The sequence below is a fragment of the Leptonychotes weddellii genome, chromosome 4 (assembly GCF_054177405.1).
Source record: "Leptonychotes weddellii isolate Sample4059 chromosome 4, ASM5417740v2, whole genome shotgun sequence".
NCBI lineage: Eukaryota > Metazoa > Chordata > Mammalia > Carnivora > Phocidae > Leptonychotes > Leptonychotes weddellii.
In genome coordinates, this window is record NC_138372.1 from 113,684,267 (window position 1) to 113,705,353 (window position 21,087).

The following is a 21,087-nucleotide window of genomic DNA, read 5'->3' on the forward strand; positions in this document are numbered from 1 at the left end:
TTTTTTTCTTAAAAAATTATAATGAGGGGCTCCTGGGTGGCTCGGTTGGTTAAGTATCTGCCTTCGGCTCAGGTCATGATCCCAGGGTCCTGGGATCGAGCCACGCATCGGGCTCCCTGCTCGGCAGGGAGCCTGCTTCTCCCTCTCCTCCCCACTTGTGTTATCTCTGTCGCTATCTTTATCTCTCTCTCTCTCTCTCTCAAATAAATAAAATCTTAAAAACAATTATAATGAACACTAATTCCTTCATTATCATTCATATCAAATTGATATATTCATATCAATATTCATATCAAAATCCCTAAATATTTGCTAAGCATCTACGCTGGGTGTTATGCCAGGTAGAAGGGTGCAGTGCTGAGGTGTGGGGTGGAGGTGGGAGGGCAATTTTGCTTCTAAAATGAGTCCTTAAAGATGAAGAAAAGTCATCTCTGCTTAATGGAAAAGAACTTTTAAAAAGTAAGAAAATTTAAATAACGTTTTGGTCAACTATTCTATACTTTTTTGGTTTTTGTTCATTTTTGCTGTTCAGTGATGTGTTAATTGGAAGGATAGTAAGGAATGTTAATCTAAACAGAACAAGTGTGGAAGTGAATCTGCACACCACAACACTCCAAAAATTCTATGTAAATAAATATCCTGATCAAGGTTTTGAATAACTTAAATGGTGTTGATTGATACGATTTTGAACAGGACTAGCTTATTTCTCTAAAAATCTGGAGTCTTCACATATGGATATTTCTTCCTATAGATGAAAGAGAATTCTTATTTAGTTAAACACAGTTGACAGAGGGCTTAATAAATGATTTACACACAGGGTGATCAGATGCGTACCAAGTATACTATTCACAAACTGAAACAATTCCTCCTCCATAACATAAAAAAAAAAAGGCATCTTATCCTCACACTTGCAGTTCATCATCAAAATGTGATTGTCAGAGTGGAAATAAACTTGATTCCATTTTAAAGTCTTGCTATGCAACTGATAAAAGACAAAACTTTATTATTATTATTTTGCATTTTTCTTACAACCAAGATCCTTTAAGCCAGCGTTTAAAACAAAAGTTAAACCCTGTACTGTCTGTAGGAAAGTTTTGTAAGATCTGTGTCCCTGTACATTTTCTACTATCAGTCTCTGGAAACGGTGGGGCAGGGATGCTGATTAACCAGCTGACTTTAAGAACTTTGCAAAGTTAAAAATGTTGCCTGCCTTGAAAATCTATGTAGAGTTTTTCCAAAATTTAAACCTAGGCCACGCCAAATCTTATATGTGTTCTGAGAAGTAAAGACAATGCACAATGGATAGAACATGGATTCTGGAGTTCTAAAAACCCAAGGTCAAATCTGGCATTATTCGTTTTTAGCGCTAAGATACTGAGCAAGCAATGGTTTCTCTGAACTCGGTATTTTCACTCATAAAAGCAACTCTTTACAATTGCATGAGGGTGAACTGAGATCATTTATAGGTAAAGTGCAAAAAAATGGTAGCTATTGAACTTAGTCACAGTTGTTCTGCATTGTCATGAGTTCTTGGATTGAAGTAGCCCAACAGGGTAAGATTCAGTCAGTCAGCAGACACGGACAGCGTCCTTTCTGGGTGCCAAGCATTCTGACAGCCCTGGGAACACAATGGTGACAAGGCCCTGCCTTTGTCCTTCAGGGACTTCCAGTCTGTTCACAGAGATCAGGAAACACTGTGTACTTCCACCAACCCAGGATGCGAGCTGCCATGACAAGAGGGACAGTCACAGGGATAAGGTGGCTTGTTTTTATTTTTGTTTTTGCTTTTAAATTCTCTCTTTTTTGTACAAACAATAAAACAGACTTGCTTTTTCCCCGCCGTGTGGACGTATTTGTTTTTCTGTTGGCTCAGTGGTTTTGGGTCGGCCTACCCTTTGTATTATAACAGCAGATTCTCAAGCTAAACTGGAGTCAGCTCAGGAACACAGGATGACTCCTTCATGAAGTTGAATTCAAGCCATACTTCTTGGCTGGGATTGTCAGGCTGGACTATCCTCTCCTAAAATGAGTGATGTATGAACATATTTACATTAGTTCTGAGAAGTCAGGGAGTGTAGTATCACTATTAAGAACTATATATCTTTAACTGAGCTTTGCAGAGTCTGTTAACTTTATTCCAAATTGAGGCAGGAAGAGTTATAAGGGATTGTGGCGGCTCGCTGTCTGCATGGGAACCTGGGGCCTTTCAGAACTACACTTCTTTTCACCCAAAGCAGAGATAATGTGGAGCATGCAAATGATTCTCAGACTTATTTTCTTGTACTGTTCTTAGGTTCACTTATTTAAATAGTGCATTGTGTTTAATAGGTAGGCTTCCTTTCCAAATGGTCATAACATTCCTCAAAGGTTGGAATTTGTTTTAAACTCAGCAGTAAAGACTACTGAACTTAGAGTTACTTTTCCTGTAACGATTCTTAGCAACATTGGCACAGCTATGACCTTGGCACAGCTATGACAATAATGATAAAAATAAAAACTAGTTATTTTAGCCTTAACTATTTTGCATTTCCAAGAAGAGTGCCAGAGCTTTTGAAGAAAGCAATATTTAAATATTTCTATATAGATGCACGTACACACATACACACAGTCTATATTTCTTTAAACCATTCTAATATTTGCATATGTATAACCAAATTCACTTTTTTTTTTACCCATTATATACACATTGATTTTACTTAGGGAGGAAAAAACATTAAATTATCAGTCTGAAGTTAACATCTACTAAATTTGCAAGAGAATACTTCACCTTCATTCAGATGAAAACAACAATGGAGAATCTGACCTTCCTTTGTGTGGGAGGAGTGAAAATTAGAAAAGTGTAAGTTACAATTTTCTTGGACACAAGTCCCCTTGTTTCAGTCCCCCACCCCCCTCGCCCCATGTGGAACTTCAATAACCAGGCTGCCGGAAGTGAGAGTTCTCCCAAGATTAAATTCTTAAAAGACTCCTTGGCTGTAAAATTACAAACGTGTGGATAAGCACCTTGTTCATATGTATTGGGTCTATTGAATTTACACATACATGTAGAAATAAATCAGTGGTGTCTTTATTTGACTATCAGTGGAAAATGTAGAGAAACTTAACCTTTGATTTTTCTGAATGCTTTTCAGGTTATCTTCTTGCTATGGTCTGAGGTTTTGTGTCCCTCCAAAATTCATATGTTGAAAGCCTTATACCCAAAGTGTTAATATTAGGAGGTGAGGCCTTTGGGAGGTGGTACCTTTGGGAGATGACTGGGTTTCAACCCATGAGTGGGTTTAATGCTCTTATAAAAACACCCAAGAGAGCTCTTTTGCTCTTTCCACCATGCAAAGATACAATTAGAAGTCTGCAATCCAAAAGAAGGCCCTCACTGGCCACACTGGCACCCTTGGACTTCCAGCCTCCAGAACCATGAGAAATAAATATTTGTTGTTTATAAGCCACTCAGTTTATGTTATTTTGTTATAGCAGCCCAAATGAACTAAAATGCTTATAAATGCACATTTGTTTTAAGTTGGCTGAATTCTTACATAAGATTTTGAGAAGACTGACAGATAAAACTATTCTTAGAGAATGATTTAGTATAGCACTGAAATAATATGCTATCCTGACCTTCTGGGCTTAGTGCATCTGTTCTTTCAACAAACATTCTTTGACCATCTTCTACTGTAAAGTATTCTGTGAAGTACTGGGCATCTAGAAATGAAAGATACACTTCTTGGCATTAAAGAGCTGACAGTATGATGGGAAAGGCAGTTGAATGAACAGACTTTGTGAGAGCACAGAAATGCTCTGATATGTATACACAGCATGCACATGGGAGGGGGAGCCACTTAATGGAGCCCGCAGGGTGAAGAGTGATCAAAGACAGCTTCCAGGAGAAGGTGGCCTCTGGGTTGATGGCTAAGTGAGTTCTTGGGGGGGTTCATTACCACAGAGGGAGAGAAAAGTCTGCCTGGGAGCCCACATGCAGTTAAGCACAGCTGGAGAATTAGATGGTGGAAGGACAGTGGGTAGAGTGAAGGCCATGGTGTTGGAGTGCTGGCTCATAATCAAAGTGGGAACGATTTATTGAGGGCCTACCACCATACATTATGGATATTACCCCTAATCTTTCAATTGAAAGCATTCTTACTTTTTTTTATTCTTTCTTTAGAACTAAAAAAAGAGAGACTTGGGGAGTCTAAGGGACTTGACCCAAAGGTTACATGCCTAATGAGTGATATACAAAAAAAGATTTAGACCCAGTCTTGTCTCCAAAGCCAATACTCTTTCTACTGATTTGGGGGCTTGGCTTCCCAGGAGTATTGAATGGCATGTTTATATCCTGAAAGCCTTGAGGAGACACTTAATGATTCTAACACTTGCCCTTACTTCCTACTCCTGGCAGAAATGAAATAATTTATTTGGGCATGGAGTTTTTGCAGTATTACATCATAAATTCTAATAAGGACCTAACACAAGCTTTGATGATTCACAGTAAGGTTTTTTGTTTTTTGTTTTTCTTTACGTTACTTTACATGTACTTGAATGGGTTCATTGTCCAGAATAAGAATTTACATTCAGGTTTAGTGTAAATAATTTGTTGGGTTGACCCTAGACTAGCAAACCTAGGAAGTAGAAAAATACAGATAGCAGAATTGACAGAGAACTGGATTAGGAGTCCAGGTGTCCAGGTAGGGGCTTAATTCCACCTCGGTCACAGTCTAAACATTCAATTTGACTAATGCAATTGATTTCATTCTCTGTCTTCTAGAAAGATCATAGGCTTCAAGACCATAAGATTCAAAACCTGGCTCTGCTTTGGAATTTTCTTAGTCTGTTTCTTTGTCTGTAAAATAGAGATAATTATTTGACACCAATATTGTGAGGATTGAGCATAGAGCCACATGTGTGGTCTATAGTAGCTACTAGATAAAGGCCATTTTCCTTTCCTTTCTTCAGATAACACAGTCAAAAGCAAGGCTAACCATTGAAGGTTTCTCCACCTCATTGTCCTGAATTAAATGCCACAAGGTTATAATTGTGGGAAACAAAGCCAATCTGATTCTATCCCCTCACTGTCAATATGCCTCAGTGTAGATACCCAGCTTGGGAACTTTAGGAAGAGATCAAGTTTCCTAAGAGAAGGAAACACAATGAAAGCTCAATGTAAGACTCAGCTTCTCAAGAAGCTCAGCTTCTTCCTCCATGAAGAACTCCTGCTATAGCTCACTGCCTCATCTTGCTCCTAAGATTTCAGGCAACACTCATTCCTGAAACTTCTTGCTCCCACCCATATTTTATTACTGCTCTACAACAATGCCTCCTCATTTTGAGAGAAAAATCTGCCTCCATGAAACATTCATCTATATGCCCTAATTTTGCTCTCTGAAACAAGAAAGAACTCTACTTTCCTCTCCATCTTTTAAATCTTCCGTTAGTTAAATATCTCACTCTTTCTTTATGTCTTCTGTCCTTATGATGAAAAGTGAACAACTTCTTCAAACATTCCTTATGTGTCATTCTTCCCAGACTTTTCTCCATTTTTTAATCATCTCTCCTTGCAACATACCAAGCCTAAGCACAACACTCTAACCAAGTCAGGTGTGTACAATTCAACTATTAACAACCTAAGGAGTTGACTGTGCTTTTATGAACCACGCCTACTATTTAAATAGCTTTTCAGTAGTTTCCATTGCACTGCTATACACACTAGGGTTGTAGTTACCTAAAGGTTCCCTCTTTTTTTATATGAACTGCTACCTGGCTATGTTTTTATGATTCTATATGTGATCTTTTAAATAACATAGCAGAGTATTTTACAATTAGTTTCACTGGGTTAGTTTCAGCTTCTTGAAAAACTTGAAAATGTATTGTTGTGTATTGCTTTCTCTCACCTGCCATTGAAGCTTTTCTCCTCCACAAAAGCAGCCAACATTTGTCTCCATCACCTCCTTGGTTGGGGTATGTGCTGCATGATTGTTTGTGGGGGTCAGCCCTGAGGTTGGTGCTCAGCCAAGCGAGTTTAAAGCCTCCCAATATTCTAAGGCAAAACTCTTTGTGACAAGAGCTTGATTTGTGTTGTCTCTGGGCTTCAAAGGGCATTCTGGAGGAGTAAAGAGAACGGTTTCCCAGATTTGTGATCTTTAAAAATACTGAGGCTGCCTTCTCATGACTTAGCTTTATTAAACTGATATGTTTAACTAACTGGCCGTGACCATAAGATGAGTTACATTTAACTTTTAACTTGCAGTATTGCCCTGGATATGAGACAGGGCTAAGTAGTTTGGCTCTGAAGTTCATTTTCAAAAAGTATCCAGGATTTCAGGTGTTTTATCTCAATTAACATTGAGACTATGTAAAATTAGGCTACACATGTTATAAGAATTATTTTTTCTCTTGAAATTTCTGGCTTTTAGATTCCCACACCTGGCAGCAAATCTTGTTGGCTTCTCTGCTTCTGATCCTAGCTGTTTTCACAAAATGCAAACACATGCAAAAATATTGTAATAAACCCCAATGTTCAGTCATATTCAGTAAGACTTCAAAAGATGTTTGCTTTGAACTTGGTTCTAAAGATGGGCATACCTTCATGAGAATGGAAGATATCTTCTTACTCTCTATGATGTGGTTTGGCCCTTTTCAGGGCCCCAAAGTAAGCTTTGTTCTGTAAGGCACATTAAATTTACTTTTTGGACTAAGAATTAACATAGAAATTTCTTCTTATAGAACATCTTGAGGCTCCACTTCCCAAAGGGGCCAGGGTTTTAGACCACAAAGAAAAAACAGTACAGCATCAAAGAAACTTGGAGCATCATCATGAGCTCTACATTCTATGCCCTGCCTTAGATTTAATCAAGCATTCGAATTGTGGTTTGCAAGGTTGTTGGGTGTTGGGTGATCCACATAAACTCCTCTGGTATCACTTCATAGTTCACAGAAATGTGAGACAAGGCTGAAGAGGTGTGGTATACCCTGTAGTTAGCAGAATCTGATTGCAAGAGTACCTTCTGTAAACAGGTCCTTCCACATCCTTTTTCATTTTGTTTCCTTTCTGTTTTACCCACCTTCCCTGGTAATCACACTGCAAAGCACTCTGCTTGTCCTAGAGAGAATTGTGCCTTTGATCTTTCCTCGGACCATTTTAGCTGGTGAGACTGAAGGTCTCTTTTTTGATAGGGCAATTTCATTGGATCTCACTCATTTATTATTATTCTTATAGTCTATCTTTAGTTTTGTTCATCTATGTTTTAGGGTCATTGTCCAATTAAAAAAAAAACAGAACCCATTTTTAAAATATCTTTCTCTAGTTCATATTTCAACCATACTTTCTGTGGCTCCTAAATAGATCTAAAATATGACCTTTCTCCCTATCTCTTGCTACTAGAATCTCCATGGATTCTGTCATTTCTGAAATATTCAAAACTTCTACACAGTCTTGTCTTCCTATGTTTGTAACCACATTTTCTAACTATCTTTTGATAATTTGGCACCTTAAATTAAGAATTTGTGCCTTTTGTAATAATCCTTATTCATTCAGTAAATACTTTGGAGTGACTCTCAGATGCCAAGCCCTGTGTTAATTGCTGTAGACAGTAAAGAGATAGAAGTGTCTACTGTCAGAGAGCTTCCATGGTATCCTTAGTCCAGCCCCAGGCTGTGCCCCTCTACATGGAATGAGGAGTCCCTCGGTCAAGGGAACATATCTCCCTGGAGCCCGACCATGTGCTAAATATAGGATCTTGGAATCTTCTGCCCAAATGATTTGAAGCCTGCTTCCTGAACCTGCATGGCCTCTTCCTTTTGTCCATCCCTCCCTAAGAGCTCAGTTTCCAGGCCTGAGGTATGGACAAGCAACAGATATTTGGGAGGGTATAAATGAGCTTGGAGATGCAGGCAGGGATATCCACACATATGCTCACAAAGCCCCTGGTGGTACAGCATGGGGTGGGGGAAAAGAGAGGCAAGAATATGGTGGTAGGGTCAGCACCACCTTCCCGCTATCCCTTTTCTGCCAAGTTATGGTGCAGAACTTGAAGGAACATAAGAATTCTGCTTTTGAAGCTGGCCTGCCAAGTCTGTTTGAAAGTCAGAGTATATTTTATGTCCTAGCTTGTTGGCAATGTGGACCCCTGCTTGACCTCTTGCCTCGGGCCCACAAACGTCAAAGATGTGTCTGTGGAGCTGACAATGTAGTGGACAGGCCAAGGGTCAGTGTGGCAAATTCTCTAATTTTAGGGAATCACAGGAACACATGGAAGGTCAGGGAAGTCCTCTCGGAATGAGGGGCACTGCACTTAGCTTTGCCAAGAGGAGAATATTGCTAGGTGACATCAGGAAGAGGACATGGGATGCACAAAGGAATGGCTTGAGGAGGGAAGGACAGAAGGAAGGACAGAGAGACAAAGAGACAGAGGTGCTGACTGTAGGGGACCTGGAGTTTACTCGGTATGACTGGACTATTTGGGGATGGTCTTGAGTTGAGGGAGAGATGGTCAGGAACAAAGTCCTATTAAGGATGCTGTCTTACTCCCTTTTCTCAACAATTTCTCTTCACTTGTGTCATTTGCTTCTTTCTAGTTCTGATGTCCAGTCTTGTAAAAGTCCTCTTTCTCTCACCATCAGTCAACCTTAAGTTACTGCTGAAAATTTATTGGTATGTGAAGTCATTCGATAATGACCTGTCATTGAAAGTGTAAGATCCTTGTAATGAAAGTGACACCAAAATAAGACTAGATAAATGAAAAAGTAGCATCTGATTTTCCCACAGTTGGGTCCCCTTTCCAGTTATCTCCTTGAAGAATTAAGCATATCTCTAATTTCCCTTCCTTGCATAGTATCAGGCTGGTTTTCTCTGTCTTTCATTCACCGAAAACCTCCTAATACTAGTACTAATACTTATTATCCTGATTAATAATGATAACAGACAGGTTTTCAGTCTTGTCTTCTATGCTTTATAGACATTATTTCATGTAATTCTCACAGTAACCCATGAGGGTTAACCTATGAGGATAGCATGGCGTTATCACCATTTACTGAAGAAGAAATTGAGACCCAGGGAAGTTACATAATTTACCCAATGCATATAAGTATATGTGGCAGAACAGGGGTATGAGCCCATGGTTGCTTGACTCCAAAGCCTGTTCTCTTGCCTCTCTAGGACATCACTTTTTGCCACCTTCTGATAGTACATCAAATCAAGGCCAAGTCTTAGTCTAGTGACAAACTCATATTAAACAAAAGAAATACTGTACATAAACACAGGTGGCGAGTTCAGACATAATAGTGGGAATTGTCTTTTCAAATTATCCTAGAGACTATAGGCAAAACTTCAGAGTCAGTAATTGGGATACCTTGAATAAATACTCCCTCTATCTTCCCCTCTAAGTCACTTTTCTTATTTACTTGGAGGTCACCTCTTTTCCTTGGAAAATTGATTATGCTCCAACATATTTCCTCCAAGCAAGTCACAATTCTCCTCGTGACACTGTTTATGACATCAGCTGCCAAGTTTGTGACAGGCTAGATAATGTTACTTCATACATTTTATTTATTTGGTTTGAAACTTAATTCTACAAATAGCATTCTCCTTGGACCACTTAAGGAATCAATTAAAACATAAAAAATCAAAGCCCTTTAAATAAATGTTTTAAGCAAATAATGCAATATATGTTAAGAAAAAAAAAAAGAAGAAGAAGACAGCAGGAGGGGAAGAATGAAGGGGGGGAAATCGGAGGGGGAGACGAACCATGAGAGACGATGGACTCTGAAAAACAAACAGGGTTCTAGAGGGGAGGGGGGTGGGAGGATGGGTTAGCCTGGTGGTGGGTATTGAGGAGGGCACATTCTGCATGGAGCACTGGGTGTTATGCACAAACAATGAATCATGGAACACTACATCTAAAACTAATGATGTAATGTATGGGGATTAACATAACAATAAAAAAAATTTAAAAAAGATTCATGGGAGAAATGGAAAAAAAATAAAAAAATAAATGTTTTAAGGATTAAAAATACACTTTTAATGCAGTACTTCTGCAGTATACTGCCTACATTTATTTACATTTACAAGTCAGTGAAAAAGACTTTTTCTTACTAAGTTTAAATTATTCCATAGCCCTTTGATGTCTATTAAATAATGCAAGGGTGTCTGAAATATGAAACTGATCTTTTTGTTGTTAAATTAAAAAATCAGAGATAATGTTGAACGAAACATAAAATTATTTGTGTCCATGATCTGTTAGAGAAATATGTTTCTTTCAATGTAGAGAAATGCCTAGTATTGTTACTTATCTAAAAAATCAATCATTTTTTTAATTAAGGAAACATGGGCTGAGAACAGTAGAGACATAAAAGTCCTGGTATTTCATGAGCATTGGATATCAGTTTTCCTGCATGCTCCCATTTGAGTCACAGTTCAGGAAGTTGGTCACCTTAGTCATTTAGCCATTTTGCAAAGACACAAGTTAATTTAATTTCAAAAGAATACATTGTATGTTTGGTTTAAATTATGATGCTGACATTCATATTTCACTGACCTTGGAGAATTTATACAGGTACTTTACAGATTCCAAAGTGACATCTATTGATTTTTTTAAAAGCTTAATGGAAGAGAATTTAAAGGCATAATTATTTCAAATGGTAAAAATCAAAATTGCCAACTGATTTTTATGAGGTCAGTGTTATAATTAGATTAGCTTAAGATTGAATCAGAACATTAAGAGTGTTCTTTAACTACTTGTCTAGATATATAACCAATAATTACTTCGTTACATACACCAAAAGATTTGGAGCAATGAGAGATTAGATATGTGACCATGGATTTGTAGCCAACAGTAAATAGAGCATTGTAACATTTCACTCTAATTTTTTAAATTTCCCTTGTACCTAACAATTATGCCTGTAACTTTATAGTTTAATATTAAAAATGGCTACTCTTTAATTTTAAATAGCTTTTTGTTACAAAATAAAATACAAATATACAGAATCACCCAAATCAAACGTATGGCTTCATGACTTATTATAATGACAACACTACCCACATTAAGAAATAGAATTTTGCTAGACAACTGAGAAGTCCCTCTACTGTGCCCTGTCCTGGTCACAACCTCTGTTTCTCCCCACAAATAACAGCTATTCTAACTTTTATAATCATCAGTTCCTTTCATTTTAAAAGTAGCTTTATCACTCAAAGATGCATCTATTGACATTATTATCAACTTTGCCAAATTTTTAAAATCAGGTATGTCTTTAAGTCTCTTTTAACCTATAGGTTCCTCCACCATTTTTAGCATTTTCTTAGAGTTCATCTGTTAGAAGAACCCTGGCCATTTGATCTGTGGTTTTCTGCAATCTGAATTTTACTAAATCCTAATCCTGGTACAATTCAACATGTTCTTCAGTCCTCTGTATTTTCCTGCAAATTATCCAGAAACTGGATAAAGCTCCTCTTTGGCATAACTAGAGGAGACATGTAATATCTGGCTGTTTCTCATGTTATCATCTTAACAGCCATTGATGCTTCATGACAAAATCTGTTAATTCATTGATAGTTGCAAAGTGGTGATATTTTACTTTAATGATTTCTTTTGTGCTTATTTGTTAGAATACTTTTGTTAAGAGAGCCTTTCCCTCATGACCATTTGATTAGCCAGTAATACAGTTCCCATAAGAAACACGGGATACATGCTTGATTTCTCTTCTTTACTAGTTCTCTAAGATAATGAATATGTTTCCTATTATCTTCGGAAGATAACCAATTCTTTCTTTAAACTTATTTGACATGTTTTAACCCATGGAAATTACTGTCATTTCCAAAGCTCAAATTGTTCCATCATTGGCTCTTGAGAGCTTCTTCACATTTATTTTTGGGTCATTTTGTTATGCCCCTGGTAGTCTCTGGCAGCTTCCTTGGTATTGGGTAGCACAAGATGTTCCACGTTTATGTTTTACATATCTTGCCCCAAACAAGGAATAAGACAATATTTTTTGAAAAAGCCCTTCTTTTACTGAGAAACGGTATTTCCAGATCATAGTCTGGACACTAAGGATGCTCATTGCTACAGGGTTCGTCATTATTTCTAGCTGCTCTGAGTGTACAGTTAGTTCATATTGACACTTTGAATTCAGATTAGAGAATACCAAGACTTTAATTTAACCTTTTGTTATTATATCTTTATCTCTTCTTTTTCCATACCCACAATTTTGGTCTTCATTGATAAAAGTGATATTAGAATTAAAATATTCCATAATAACTTATTTGTTTTAAAACATTACACCCAGCAGTCTCAGGATAAAAATACCAATCCATCTACCAATATGAATACTGAAAACAAACAAAAATGCACATGCTTTCTCTATTCTCTCCCAAATTTTTAATAGTTGTACAAAATCCACATTGTCAGAGTATATACTTAATACGTAATATATTCTCCCCTTTCATGTGGCCTCAGGACAGGTAACTCTGTAGCTAATTCTCACCATCCATTCTTACGTGTAGGCATTTTGGTGTTTTGAAGCTCATTCTCTACCAGATTACTGGGCTCACATTTTCTTTCCTTCAGTATCTTAAATACAATACTTCATTTTTCTACTGGCATAAATCGCTGTTAAAATCTAATGATAATCTAAATTCCCCTTATAAGTCATGTGATCTGTTTTTCTAAATGCTCAAAGGACTTTTTTTCTTTTTCTTTAAAATACAATAAATTTGCTAGAATTTATCTTTAGGTAGTCAGACTGTCTGGCTAACTATTGTCAGATATGCAGTTCAGTATGTAATTTTTTATTATTATTTCAGGAAAGTTTTCTGGAATTACAATTTTTTGCATCTATTCTGTTCCCTTGCTTTTGTTTTCTTCTTTAGGGTCTTCTATTATCCATAGACAGTTGACCCTTGGACAACATGGGTTTGAACTGTGTAGAGCCACTTCTATAGGGATTTTTTTTCCCCATAAATACAATACAGTGCTGTAAGTGTATTTTCTCTTCCTTACCATTTTCTTAGTAACACTTTCTTTTCTCGAGCTTACTTGATTGTAAGACTACAGCTCATAATACATATCACATATAAAATATGTGTTAATTGGCTGTTTATATTATGGGCAAGGCTTCTGGTCAACAGTAGACTATTAGTAGTTAAGTTATGGGTGAGACAAAAGTTATACATGTATTTTTGACTGGCATGGAGGTGGGGGGGAGTAGGGGTTAGCACCCTTAACCCCTGCATCATTTAAGAGTCAACTTTATTTCACCTTTTATCTATCTTCAGTATTTATCACTTTCCCTAAAATCCTGTTTTAAAAATCCCTTTCTTTTTGATTAAAAAATTTCCCTTTCTTTTTACCTTCTGGTTCTCTTAAGGCATTATCTGTTGTTTTTGTTTCATCTTGTGTCTCTTCCGTTTTAGCCTTTATTTCTCAAAGTTTTTAAAAAAAAACATGGACTCTGAGAAACAAACTGAGGGTTCTAGAGGGGAGGGGGTGGGGGGATGGGTTAGCCCGGTGATGGGTATTAAAGAGGGAACGTTCTGCATGGAGCACTGGGTGTTATACGCAAACAATGAATCATGGAACACTACATCAAAAACTAATGATGTAATGTATGGTGATTAACATAATATAATAAAATACAATTAAAAAATAAATAAATAAAAACATGTTTTTCCTTAATTCTGTATCTCATTATATTTTTAAAAAGTCAATTTTGAACATTTCCATTTTTCAGGTTATGAAAATAATCATCCATAGCACTCAATTACCAAAAAAATAATAAAAATACACTTATTAATACATATTTTTCATATTTCAAGGTAAAAAATTCTATTCAGTAACTACTTACAAATCTTAATTGATCAGCAGCTTCAGTGGGTTTTTTTTTTTTAAAGATTTTATTTATTTATTTGTCAGAGAGAAAGAGAGAGAGAGCACACAAGCAGGGGGAGCGGCAGGCAGAGGGAGAAGCAGTCTCCCCACTGAGCAAGGAGCCTGATGTGGGACTTGATCCCAGGACCCTGGGATCATGACCTGAGCTGAAGGCAGACACCTAACCAACTGAGCCACCCAGGTATCCCTTCAGAAGTGGGTTGGCTGAACAAGCTTTCAATAATAATTTCCTCATTGTTTTTAAAAGTGACTTACTTCTTTTATCCCAGTATTTATAAATTTTGAATTCTATAGGCTCTGTGTAGCTCCAGAGCACATAGGATCTACAGATTGTTTATTTATTCATTCATTCTTCAAACATTTTGCCAGGCCCTGTGCCAGGACATAGGAAGCAAAAATTAATAAAAACCATTTTTGCTCTCCAAGAACTTAAACAGGAAAGATTGAGCAAGTAACCAGTGATTATAATAGAATGTAATAGGTGTTTTGATAAAGCTGTCTTAGTATCAAAGGAACACATAGAAATTTGAGTAATGGGGCCAGGGCAGGAAGTGGGAAAACCAATAGGTGAGGGATCAATGGAGATACAGGCATTTGCAAAATAATAACACTGCACTTTACAGTGGAAATTTCCCATACTCTTACACAATCACTATGTCATATGAAACACAACCCTGTGGTTCTGTTGTCTACGCTTTATATATGTAGAAACTCTGCTTCAGAAGAAAAGTTGACTGTCCAAGATCTTATGGTTGATAGTTTGCTCTGTTGGCACATTAAACCATTTTATTTTTATTTTTTTAAAAGATTTTATTTATTTGAGAGAGAGAGAGAGTGTGTGTGCACAAGTGAGGGGAGGGGCAGAGGAAGAAAGAGAGGGACAAGCAGACTCCCCACTGAGTGCGCAGTCATGTCAGGGACATGGGGCTCAATCATCCGCTTAACTGACTGAGCCACCCAGGTGCCCCTACACCGTTTTAGAAAGAATGGATGAATACTACTTTCTGCGTATGATAATACTTAAACAGTATTAATCATTGATATGATAAATTCATCAGTGTATCAGAGAAGACACACATGAACAGTACAATAATAGTTCAAGGTCAAATGGATTTTTCTAAAATCAACTGACCAGTAATATATATCTCTATCTGTTCTACAAGTCAGTGCAATTAAATATCATTAACACTAGCTGCACCCTCTCATCCTGTCCCTTCCCCTGTCCAGCATCCACTGATAAGTTACCACTCTCCCAAACAGGGAGCCTTTCATTACTGGCTTTGCATTTCCCCCTCTTTTTTTTTTGTTTTACATGAGATTAAAAGAAAGAAAAGAATAAAATGGTTTTTTTTTCCCCATTTTTGCAACTGCATGGTTACTTTTCAGAAAATAAGAAGGAACACTAAAATGCCTTAAATCATTTAAAATTTAACATTATTAGTGACAATCATTAATCCCATAATCGCTCCTGCCTTTTTCCATTTTTTTTTAAGGTAAGTCTCTAAGGCAAAGACATTACCATAAGGGACTTATTTAGTTTAACATAAAAAAAAACGGAAGAAAAATGTAAATTGTTTTCATTTTAGTTTAACAGTTAGATAGGTGCTTAGGGATTGAGTATTATTTGTCCCTTCTGAGGGGACAAATTTGGCTTCTGGTCATGCCTTAGACTGCTGATTTCAAGTACAGACATAAGCTGCAGTATCAGTGGAACTTAAAGACAGAGTGAATCGTAACATCTTATCTTAAAATGTCACTATCTTTTAGCTCTTAACAATGCTAGAGCAGTCCGGTATCCCCTCTATTGGATAAAGGTGTTATCTTCAGAGAAAGAGGTATCTAGTGCAACATTTATTCATAAGATTGCGGGCAAATTTTCAGAAAAAAAAATTAACTTAACATGAAAGACATCAGGGCCAACTAGAAACAGCACTTGTTAATATATGAGTCTGAAGACAAGTGTAACTATTAACTTATGGACTCCATCAGTGATTTGAAAGACTTTTGAGCTTTCCAAAAATTTCTGAATTACAAACTACTGCACCCAGCTTTTTACTAATTGGAAATAGATCACTGCCTATTTTCTTGGACATCAGTGGTAATTGCTGCCTGTAGAATTTGCTGGAGTTTGCAAAGCTGAACTTCAATTTCTATAACACCTGCCACAAATTCAGTAATCCTGTGTAATAATGCAATGAGAAAACACAACATATGACCATCATATTAGCAGCTGTATTATAGGAAATTATAGCATAAAATTAGGAAATGATGTATGATATTAATACCTCTATATCTAAAAATAGAGTATATTTCTGTGCATAGTCTAACTAGTGCTCTTCATTATAATACTTGTGGTTTCATGTATTTGTTATATTGTGTCTGGGCCCCTGCACAATACTTCCTTCCTCATAAGAGTTCTCCTCTTTATTCAGCTCCTTCATCTGGCTAATTGACTAAGCCTTTAAGACTAGGATTAAAAATAATTTCCTCTTGGAAATTCCTAAATTCCTCTACTTTGTCCTTTTGATCACATGTATGCAGTGGCTACAAAAACTTCTAGCACATGAGAGTTCTCAATACAACCTTATTAAATAAATGAAAGGCCAGGTGCCCTTTCCCCAATAGCACCTTGGGCTCACCTATGTCAAGTAATATTTGCTCTACATTCGAATAACTTGTGTATCTGTCTTCTTAAGGTAAACTTTTTATGGTAGGGATGAGTTCTTGTTCACCTCTTTGTCCCCACACCTAGTGTAGTATGTGGAATGCAATAGGTGCTTAATACATACTTGTGGAATAAATAATGGGTGAAGTTTATGAGTCCCTGGGGTTTAGACATGCCTTGGCCATTCCTATCAAACTCCCTTTCTCCTACATATTCTTAAGAGGGTGCTGTGTTAGGATTATTGTTTAATTTCATTTGAAAAGGTGGGAAGAAAGAGCATTCTGGTGAAAGTAGGGTTCTCATAAAACTTTCTCTGGAAGAAATTCATACCAGAGCCCTCAGACATAAAATGTTTGCAAATAAATATATTCTATGTGAAAGTGCAAGTCTATATGCATTTTATCTAAGGATTTGTAAGAGGTGAAATAGAAAATACTGATTTAAGTAAGAGAAGCATGGGATCATGAAAAATGGTATTGGATTTCAGGAGAATGTGGGCCTAGTCCAAGCTCTGTCTCTAGTATATTCTGTCTCACTAAGAGTATTTTCTTAAATGGAAAATAACTAGGGGAGAGACAAGAGTCTTCTTCTCTAACAGCCGTAATCCCATGCCAAATGGTAAGCCGTAATCGTATCAGTTTTCTTTATTTTCTCTCTCTGAGTTTTTGCATTTGGATGATTTTGATTTACTTCCGGATGATTATCAAAATATTATGTTGTTGAATGACTTGATACTTAATATGCCAGTTCTTTAAAATTTAGACTAGGATGACGTAAATTGACAACTGTGTACTTTGAAAGGGATTTTATTTCATTAGCGCCCCCAGCAGGGGAAGGAGCGAAGGTCAGCATCAGCATTTCAGCAGTCCCGCCTTGGAAATGGGGAACCTGCGACGACATATTGAATGGAGCCTCTTGATAGGAGCCATCTACTCCCACCCTAAGAATTAGAGATCCCGCATCTTGTTCTTTGTTTTGTGCACTTGGCCCTGTGCCAAATTTGTAATCCTCTCTGCAAAGTGTTTGTTCCTCTGTATTTTCCTCCCAGATTGTTTTTACTTCATGCTCCTCATTCATCAGTGCCACCCAGGTCATTGATTTCTGAATGGCAGTTAGAGCCCAACTTCAGTCTATATGGCCTTTGAAACAAATGGTGTTGTGTGAGTTTCTCCTTTTCTGTGGTGCAGATATTGAAAAGTAGCTGGCAAGAAGCCATAAAAAAAGTAGCTGGGAAGAAGCAAGCCTGTCAAGAAGCCATATAGTGTACACAGTGCTTTGGTTATATCTGACCATCAAGAAAACCCTCAGTCATTACCAGGTCTTAGCATAAGACTGTAAGTGTCCAGACAAATTGGGAAAACCCTTGCACTCTAGGTCCAAGGAAACAAATAGCCCTCTTCAGTGAGTACCCAGGGGCTGCTCTGCAGGACCCCACTGTGAGCCCTCAGATGTTCAGAAGTCAGCCAGGCAGGCCTCCGACGCTGGCCCCTCCAGAAAGCAGATCCATACCAGCGAGCCATTTGCCACCTTGTCTTCTAACCCCTAGCAACTCACGTGAAGTGGGGGGCAAGGGAGGCCATTAGTACACAAAAGACTGGTTCTGTCACAGGGAAGAGCCAAACCAGAAGAGCCCACAGCATTCTTTCTAGACTAATTGTCCAAATCAAGGGAGATAGTATAGCAAGTTCAACTAGAAAAAGCAGTTTATCTGAAGAAAATTTCCAGCTTTCTCCATATGCTTTGAGTTAAATTCCTCCCAGTTTGGAAGTTTTATATGGATTTGATTTTTCCTAATAGTTTATATTTTAGTTTAAGTAAATATAACTGTCCTGTCTCTTTGACTGTCTTATCTACTGAAAAGCCCACAAGCTTGGAAGCATTTGGAAATATTTAAACTATAGCATACGAATTTTTCACCAGTGGAAACCATAATTTGGAAAAAAATATTTTATATCTGTGATTTCTAAGCATTTAGGGAAACCAGCACTTTATTTCTGGCTTAATTTTTGGTTTGAAGTGAGCATGCTTTTTTATCAACCCTCTCAAAGTGCTTTGGAGTATACATCACAATTTTTAAAAAATAAAGTACATTTAATTTTTTTTAATGTTTTAAACTTTTCATTTTAGTGAGATAGAGGAATGTCAGAGTTGAATCCAGTCCCAGGGGAGCTTTGCCTATACCTAGCCACTTGAAGTTAAGCACTTCCCTAAGCCCCTCTGGATTTAAGGTCTTTATATATCAGATTGGTTTGAGGATGTCTTGCCTTCAAGTTGTAGTGAAAAACCAATCAAATGAGATAATATATGGAGGGTTTTTGAAATGTAAAAAAGGAATGTCCTTGAAAAATTAGGAACAAATGTAAGCTTTATTCACACTTATTTAGTTATCTTTTAAACACACATGTTCTCCTAGAATTTATCATTTCATGGTATCTCAGAATTTCCAAATGTCTCTGACCACATAGTATAAAAATATAACTTATTCAAACTAACGAGTTGTTTGACAATTTTGACCACCAATGTTTAGATGAGTTTGGGATATATGTTTAATTTCATATTAAATTTCTATGAATTAAATCTCAATGATTACTAGTGCACAGTGAAAGTCTAGTGAAAAACACAAATAATGGAGAATTTACTAATAACGTACAAGCGAGGTGAGAAAGACTTCATATAAACATTGGGAAAAGGACAGGCTAATGATCTGTACTCTCCCCATAAAATATTTTTAAGTCCATATGTTAGATCTTTATACAGATTTATAGAATACAGAATGAGTGACTTTTTTCTTAATTTAACTTTAAGAACATATTTATAAACCTAGTAACAGAAAATTTTATGCATCTCCTTTAGCATTCTGTCCTAAGATTTAGTTAACTATTCTTTTTTTAAAAATTTTTTTGAAATATTTTATTTATTTTTGACAGAGAAAGAGTGTCCAAGCAGGGGAAGCAGCAGGCAGAGGGAGAGTGAGAAGTAGGCTCCCTGCTCAGCAGGGAGCCTGATGTGGGGCTTGATCCCAGGACCCTGGGGTCATGACCTGAGCTGAAGGTGATGCTTAACTGTCTGAGCCACCCAGGAGCCCCTTAGTTAACTATTCTAAGTAGTTATTCGTTTATGTGACTTAAAATCCACTTAAGAGAAATATTGTTGCCTTAAAAAAATTATTTTCTTCAGAGGAGAAAGTTGCCAAACTGACCATCCCATAAATATCAACTGTGATGGTGGGAGAACAGTAAGGATTTGGTGTTGTTCCCAGGTTTCACTACTCTCCATGATTCATCTTCCATCGTTCTTTCTTTCTCCTTCCTCTGACTTTTTCAACTTCTCTTCCTCTTTGCCTCTAGGGAGAAGCCTCCAGTGGAGGACAGTCACTGAAAAACTACATGGAAGAAGTGAGTTTTAAGGTAGCCTTGTAACATAGTCTGAAATCAGATATAGGATGAATATTCACTTGGGCTTTCACCATCCACTGTAGGGTTTCCAGTCTATACCCATTCACTGGTTATGCCCACAAAAACAAGATAATAAATAATATGTTATCAAAATGGTTTTTGTTCCTCGTTGATAGAGGCATACCTTATAACAACTCAGTCATCCTGAAAATGAAGGCGAAATTGCACAAACCTAGGGCTATTTATTTTCACTCACAAACATTTGTTGATATCCCAATAAATGAGAAACATGTGCACAAAATAATAAGACATGATCATTGCTCTTATGGAAAGAACAATCTGTCCCAAATTGGCTTTCATTCATGTGATAAATGCTCATCAAGGACATTACTTGTGCAGGCCATTAAGCAAAGTGCTGTCTTGACAAATAAAATATATGGTAGATTTTTGTTGGAAAACCGTTTAGACGTCTGGATTTATTTTGGAGATATTCAAGGGTGCTCTGTGTCACAGGATGTGTCTTTGGACTGTCTGCAAATGGTATTTGGGAACTCGCAGATAAATCTGTGGATAGAATCCATAAGACTTGATCTGAAGCCAAACCACAGTGGTCACTAAATTAGCTATCTGAATCTGTTGTAGGTGAAGGGAGCTGGGAAATAGTTTGGTGATGATGTCATGGAAGTACCAGATATTTGGTTTGAATATTGCTCCTCAGAAAGATAGAATCTCGTTCTCTAAATATTTCCTTCTTGCATGCATGCATCCATTCAAAACCCAGTTTGAGGGGTGCCTGGGTGGCTCAGTCATTCAGCATCTGCCTTCGGCTCAGGTCATGACCCCAGGGTCCTGGGATCGAGCCCCGCATCGGGCTCCCTGCTCGGCGGGAAGCCTGCTTCTCCCTCTTCCACTCCCCCTGCTTGTGTTCCCTCTCTAGCTGTGTCTCTCTCTGTCAAACAAATAAATAAAATCTTTAAAAAACAAAAACAAAACCCAGTTTGAGTGGCCTACTGAATGTGCCACTGAAAATTTATTCAGAACGGGGTACCCATACTTAAACTCACACTTGCTTCCAGATACCACCTAGAAAGGAAAATCAGAGTGCCTAGCACCCCTTTAAGTCTCAAACATCTTCAGTTTGCATGTTTGGAGGTGGTTG

At 37.3% G+C, this 21,087-nt stretch overlaps 1 protein-coding gene across 1 annotated transcript in view; it reads left to right on the top strand.

The window, feature by feature from the left end:
• Nucleotides 1-21,087, top strand: part of C4H8orf34 (chromosome 4 C8orf34 homolog) — a 347,083-nt gene that overhangs the window by 293,813 nt on the left and 32,183 nt on the right. The window contains 1 exon segment of the mRNA XM_081816087.1: nt 19,881-19,928. Coding sequence (XP_081672213.1) covers nt 19,881-19,928 — 48 coding nt within the window.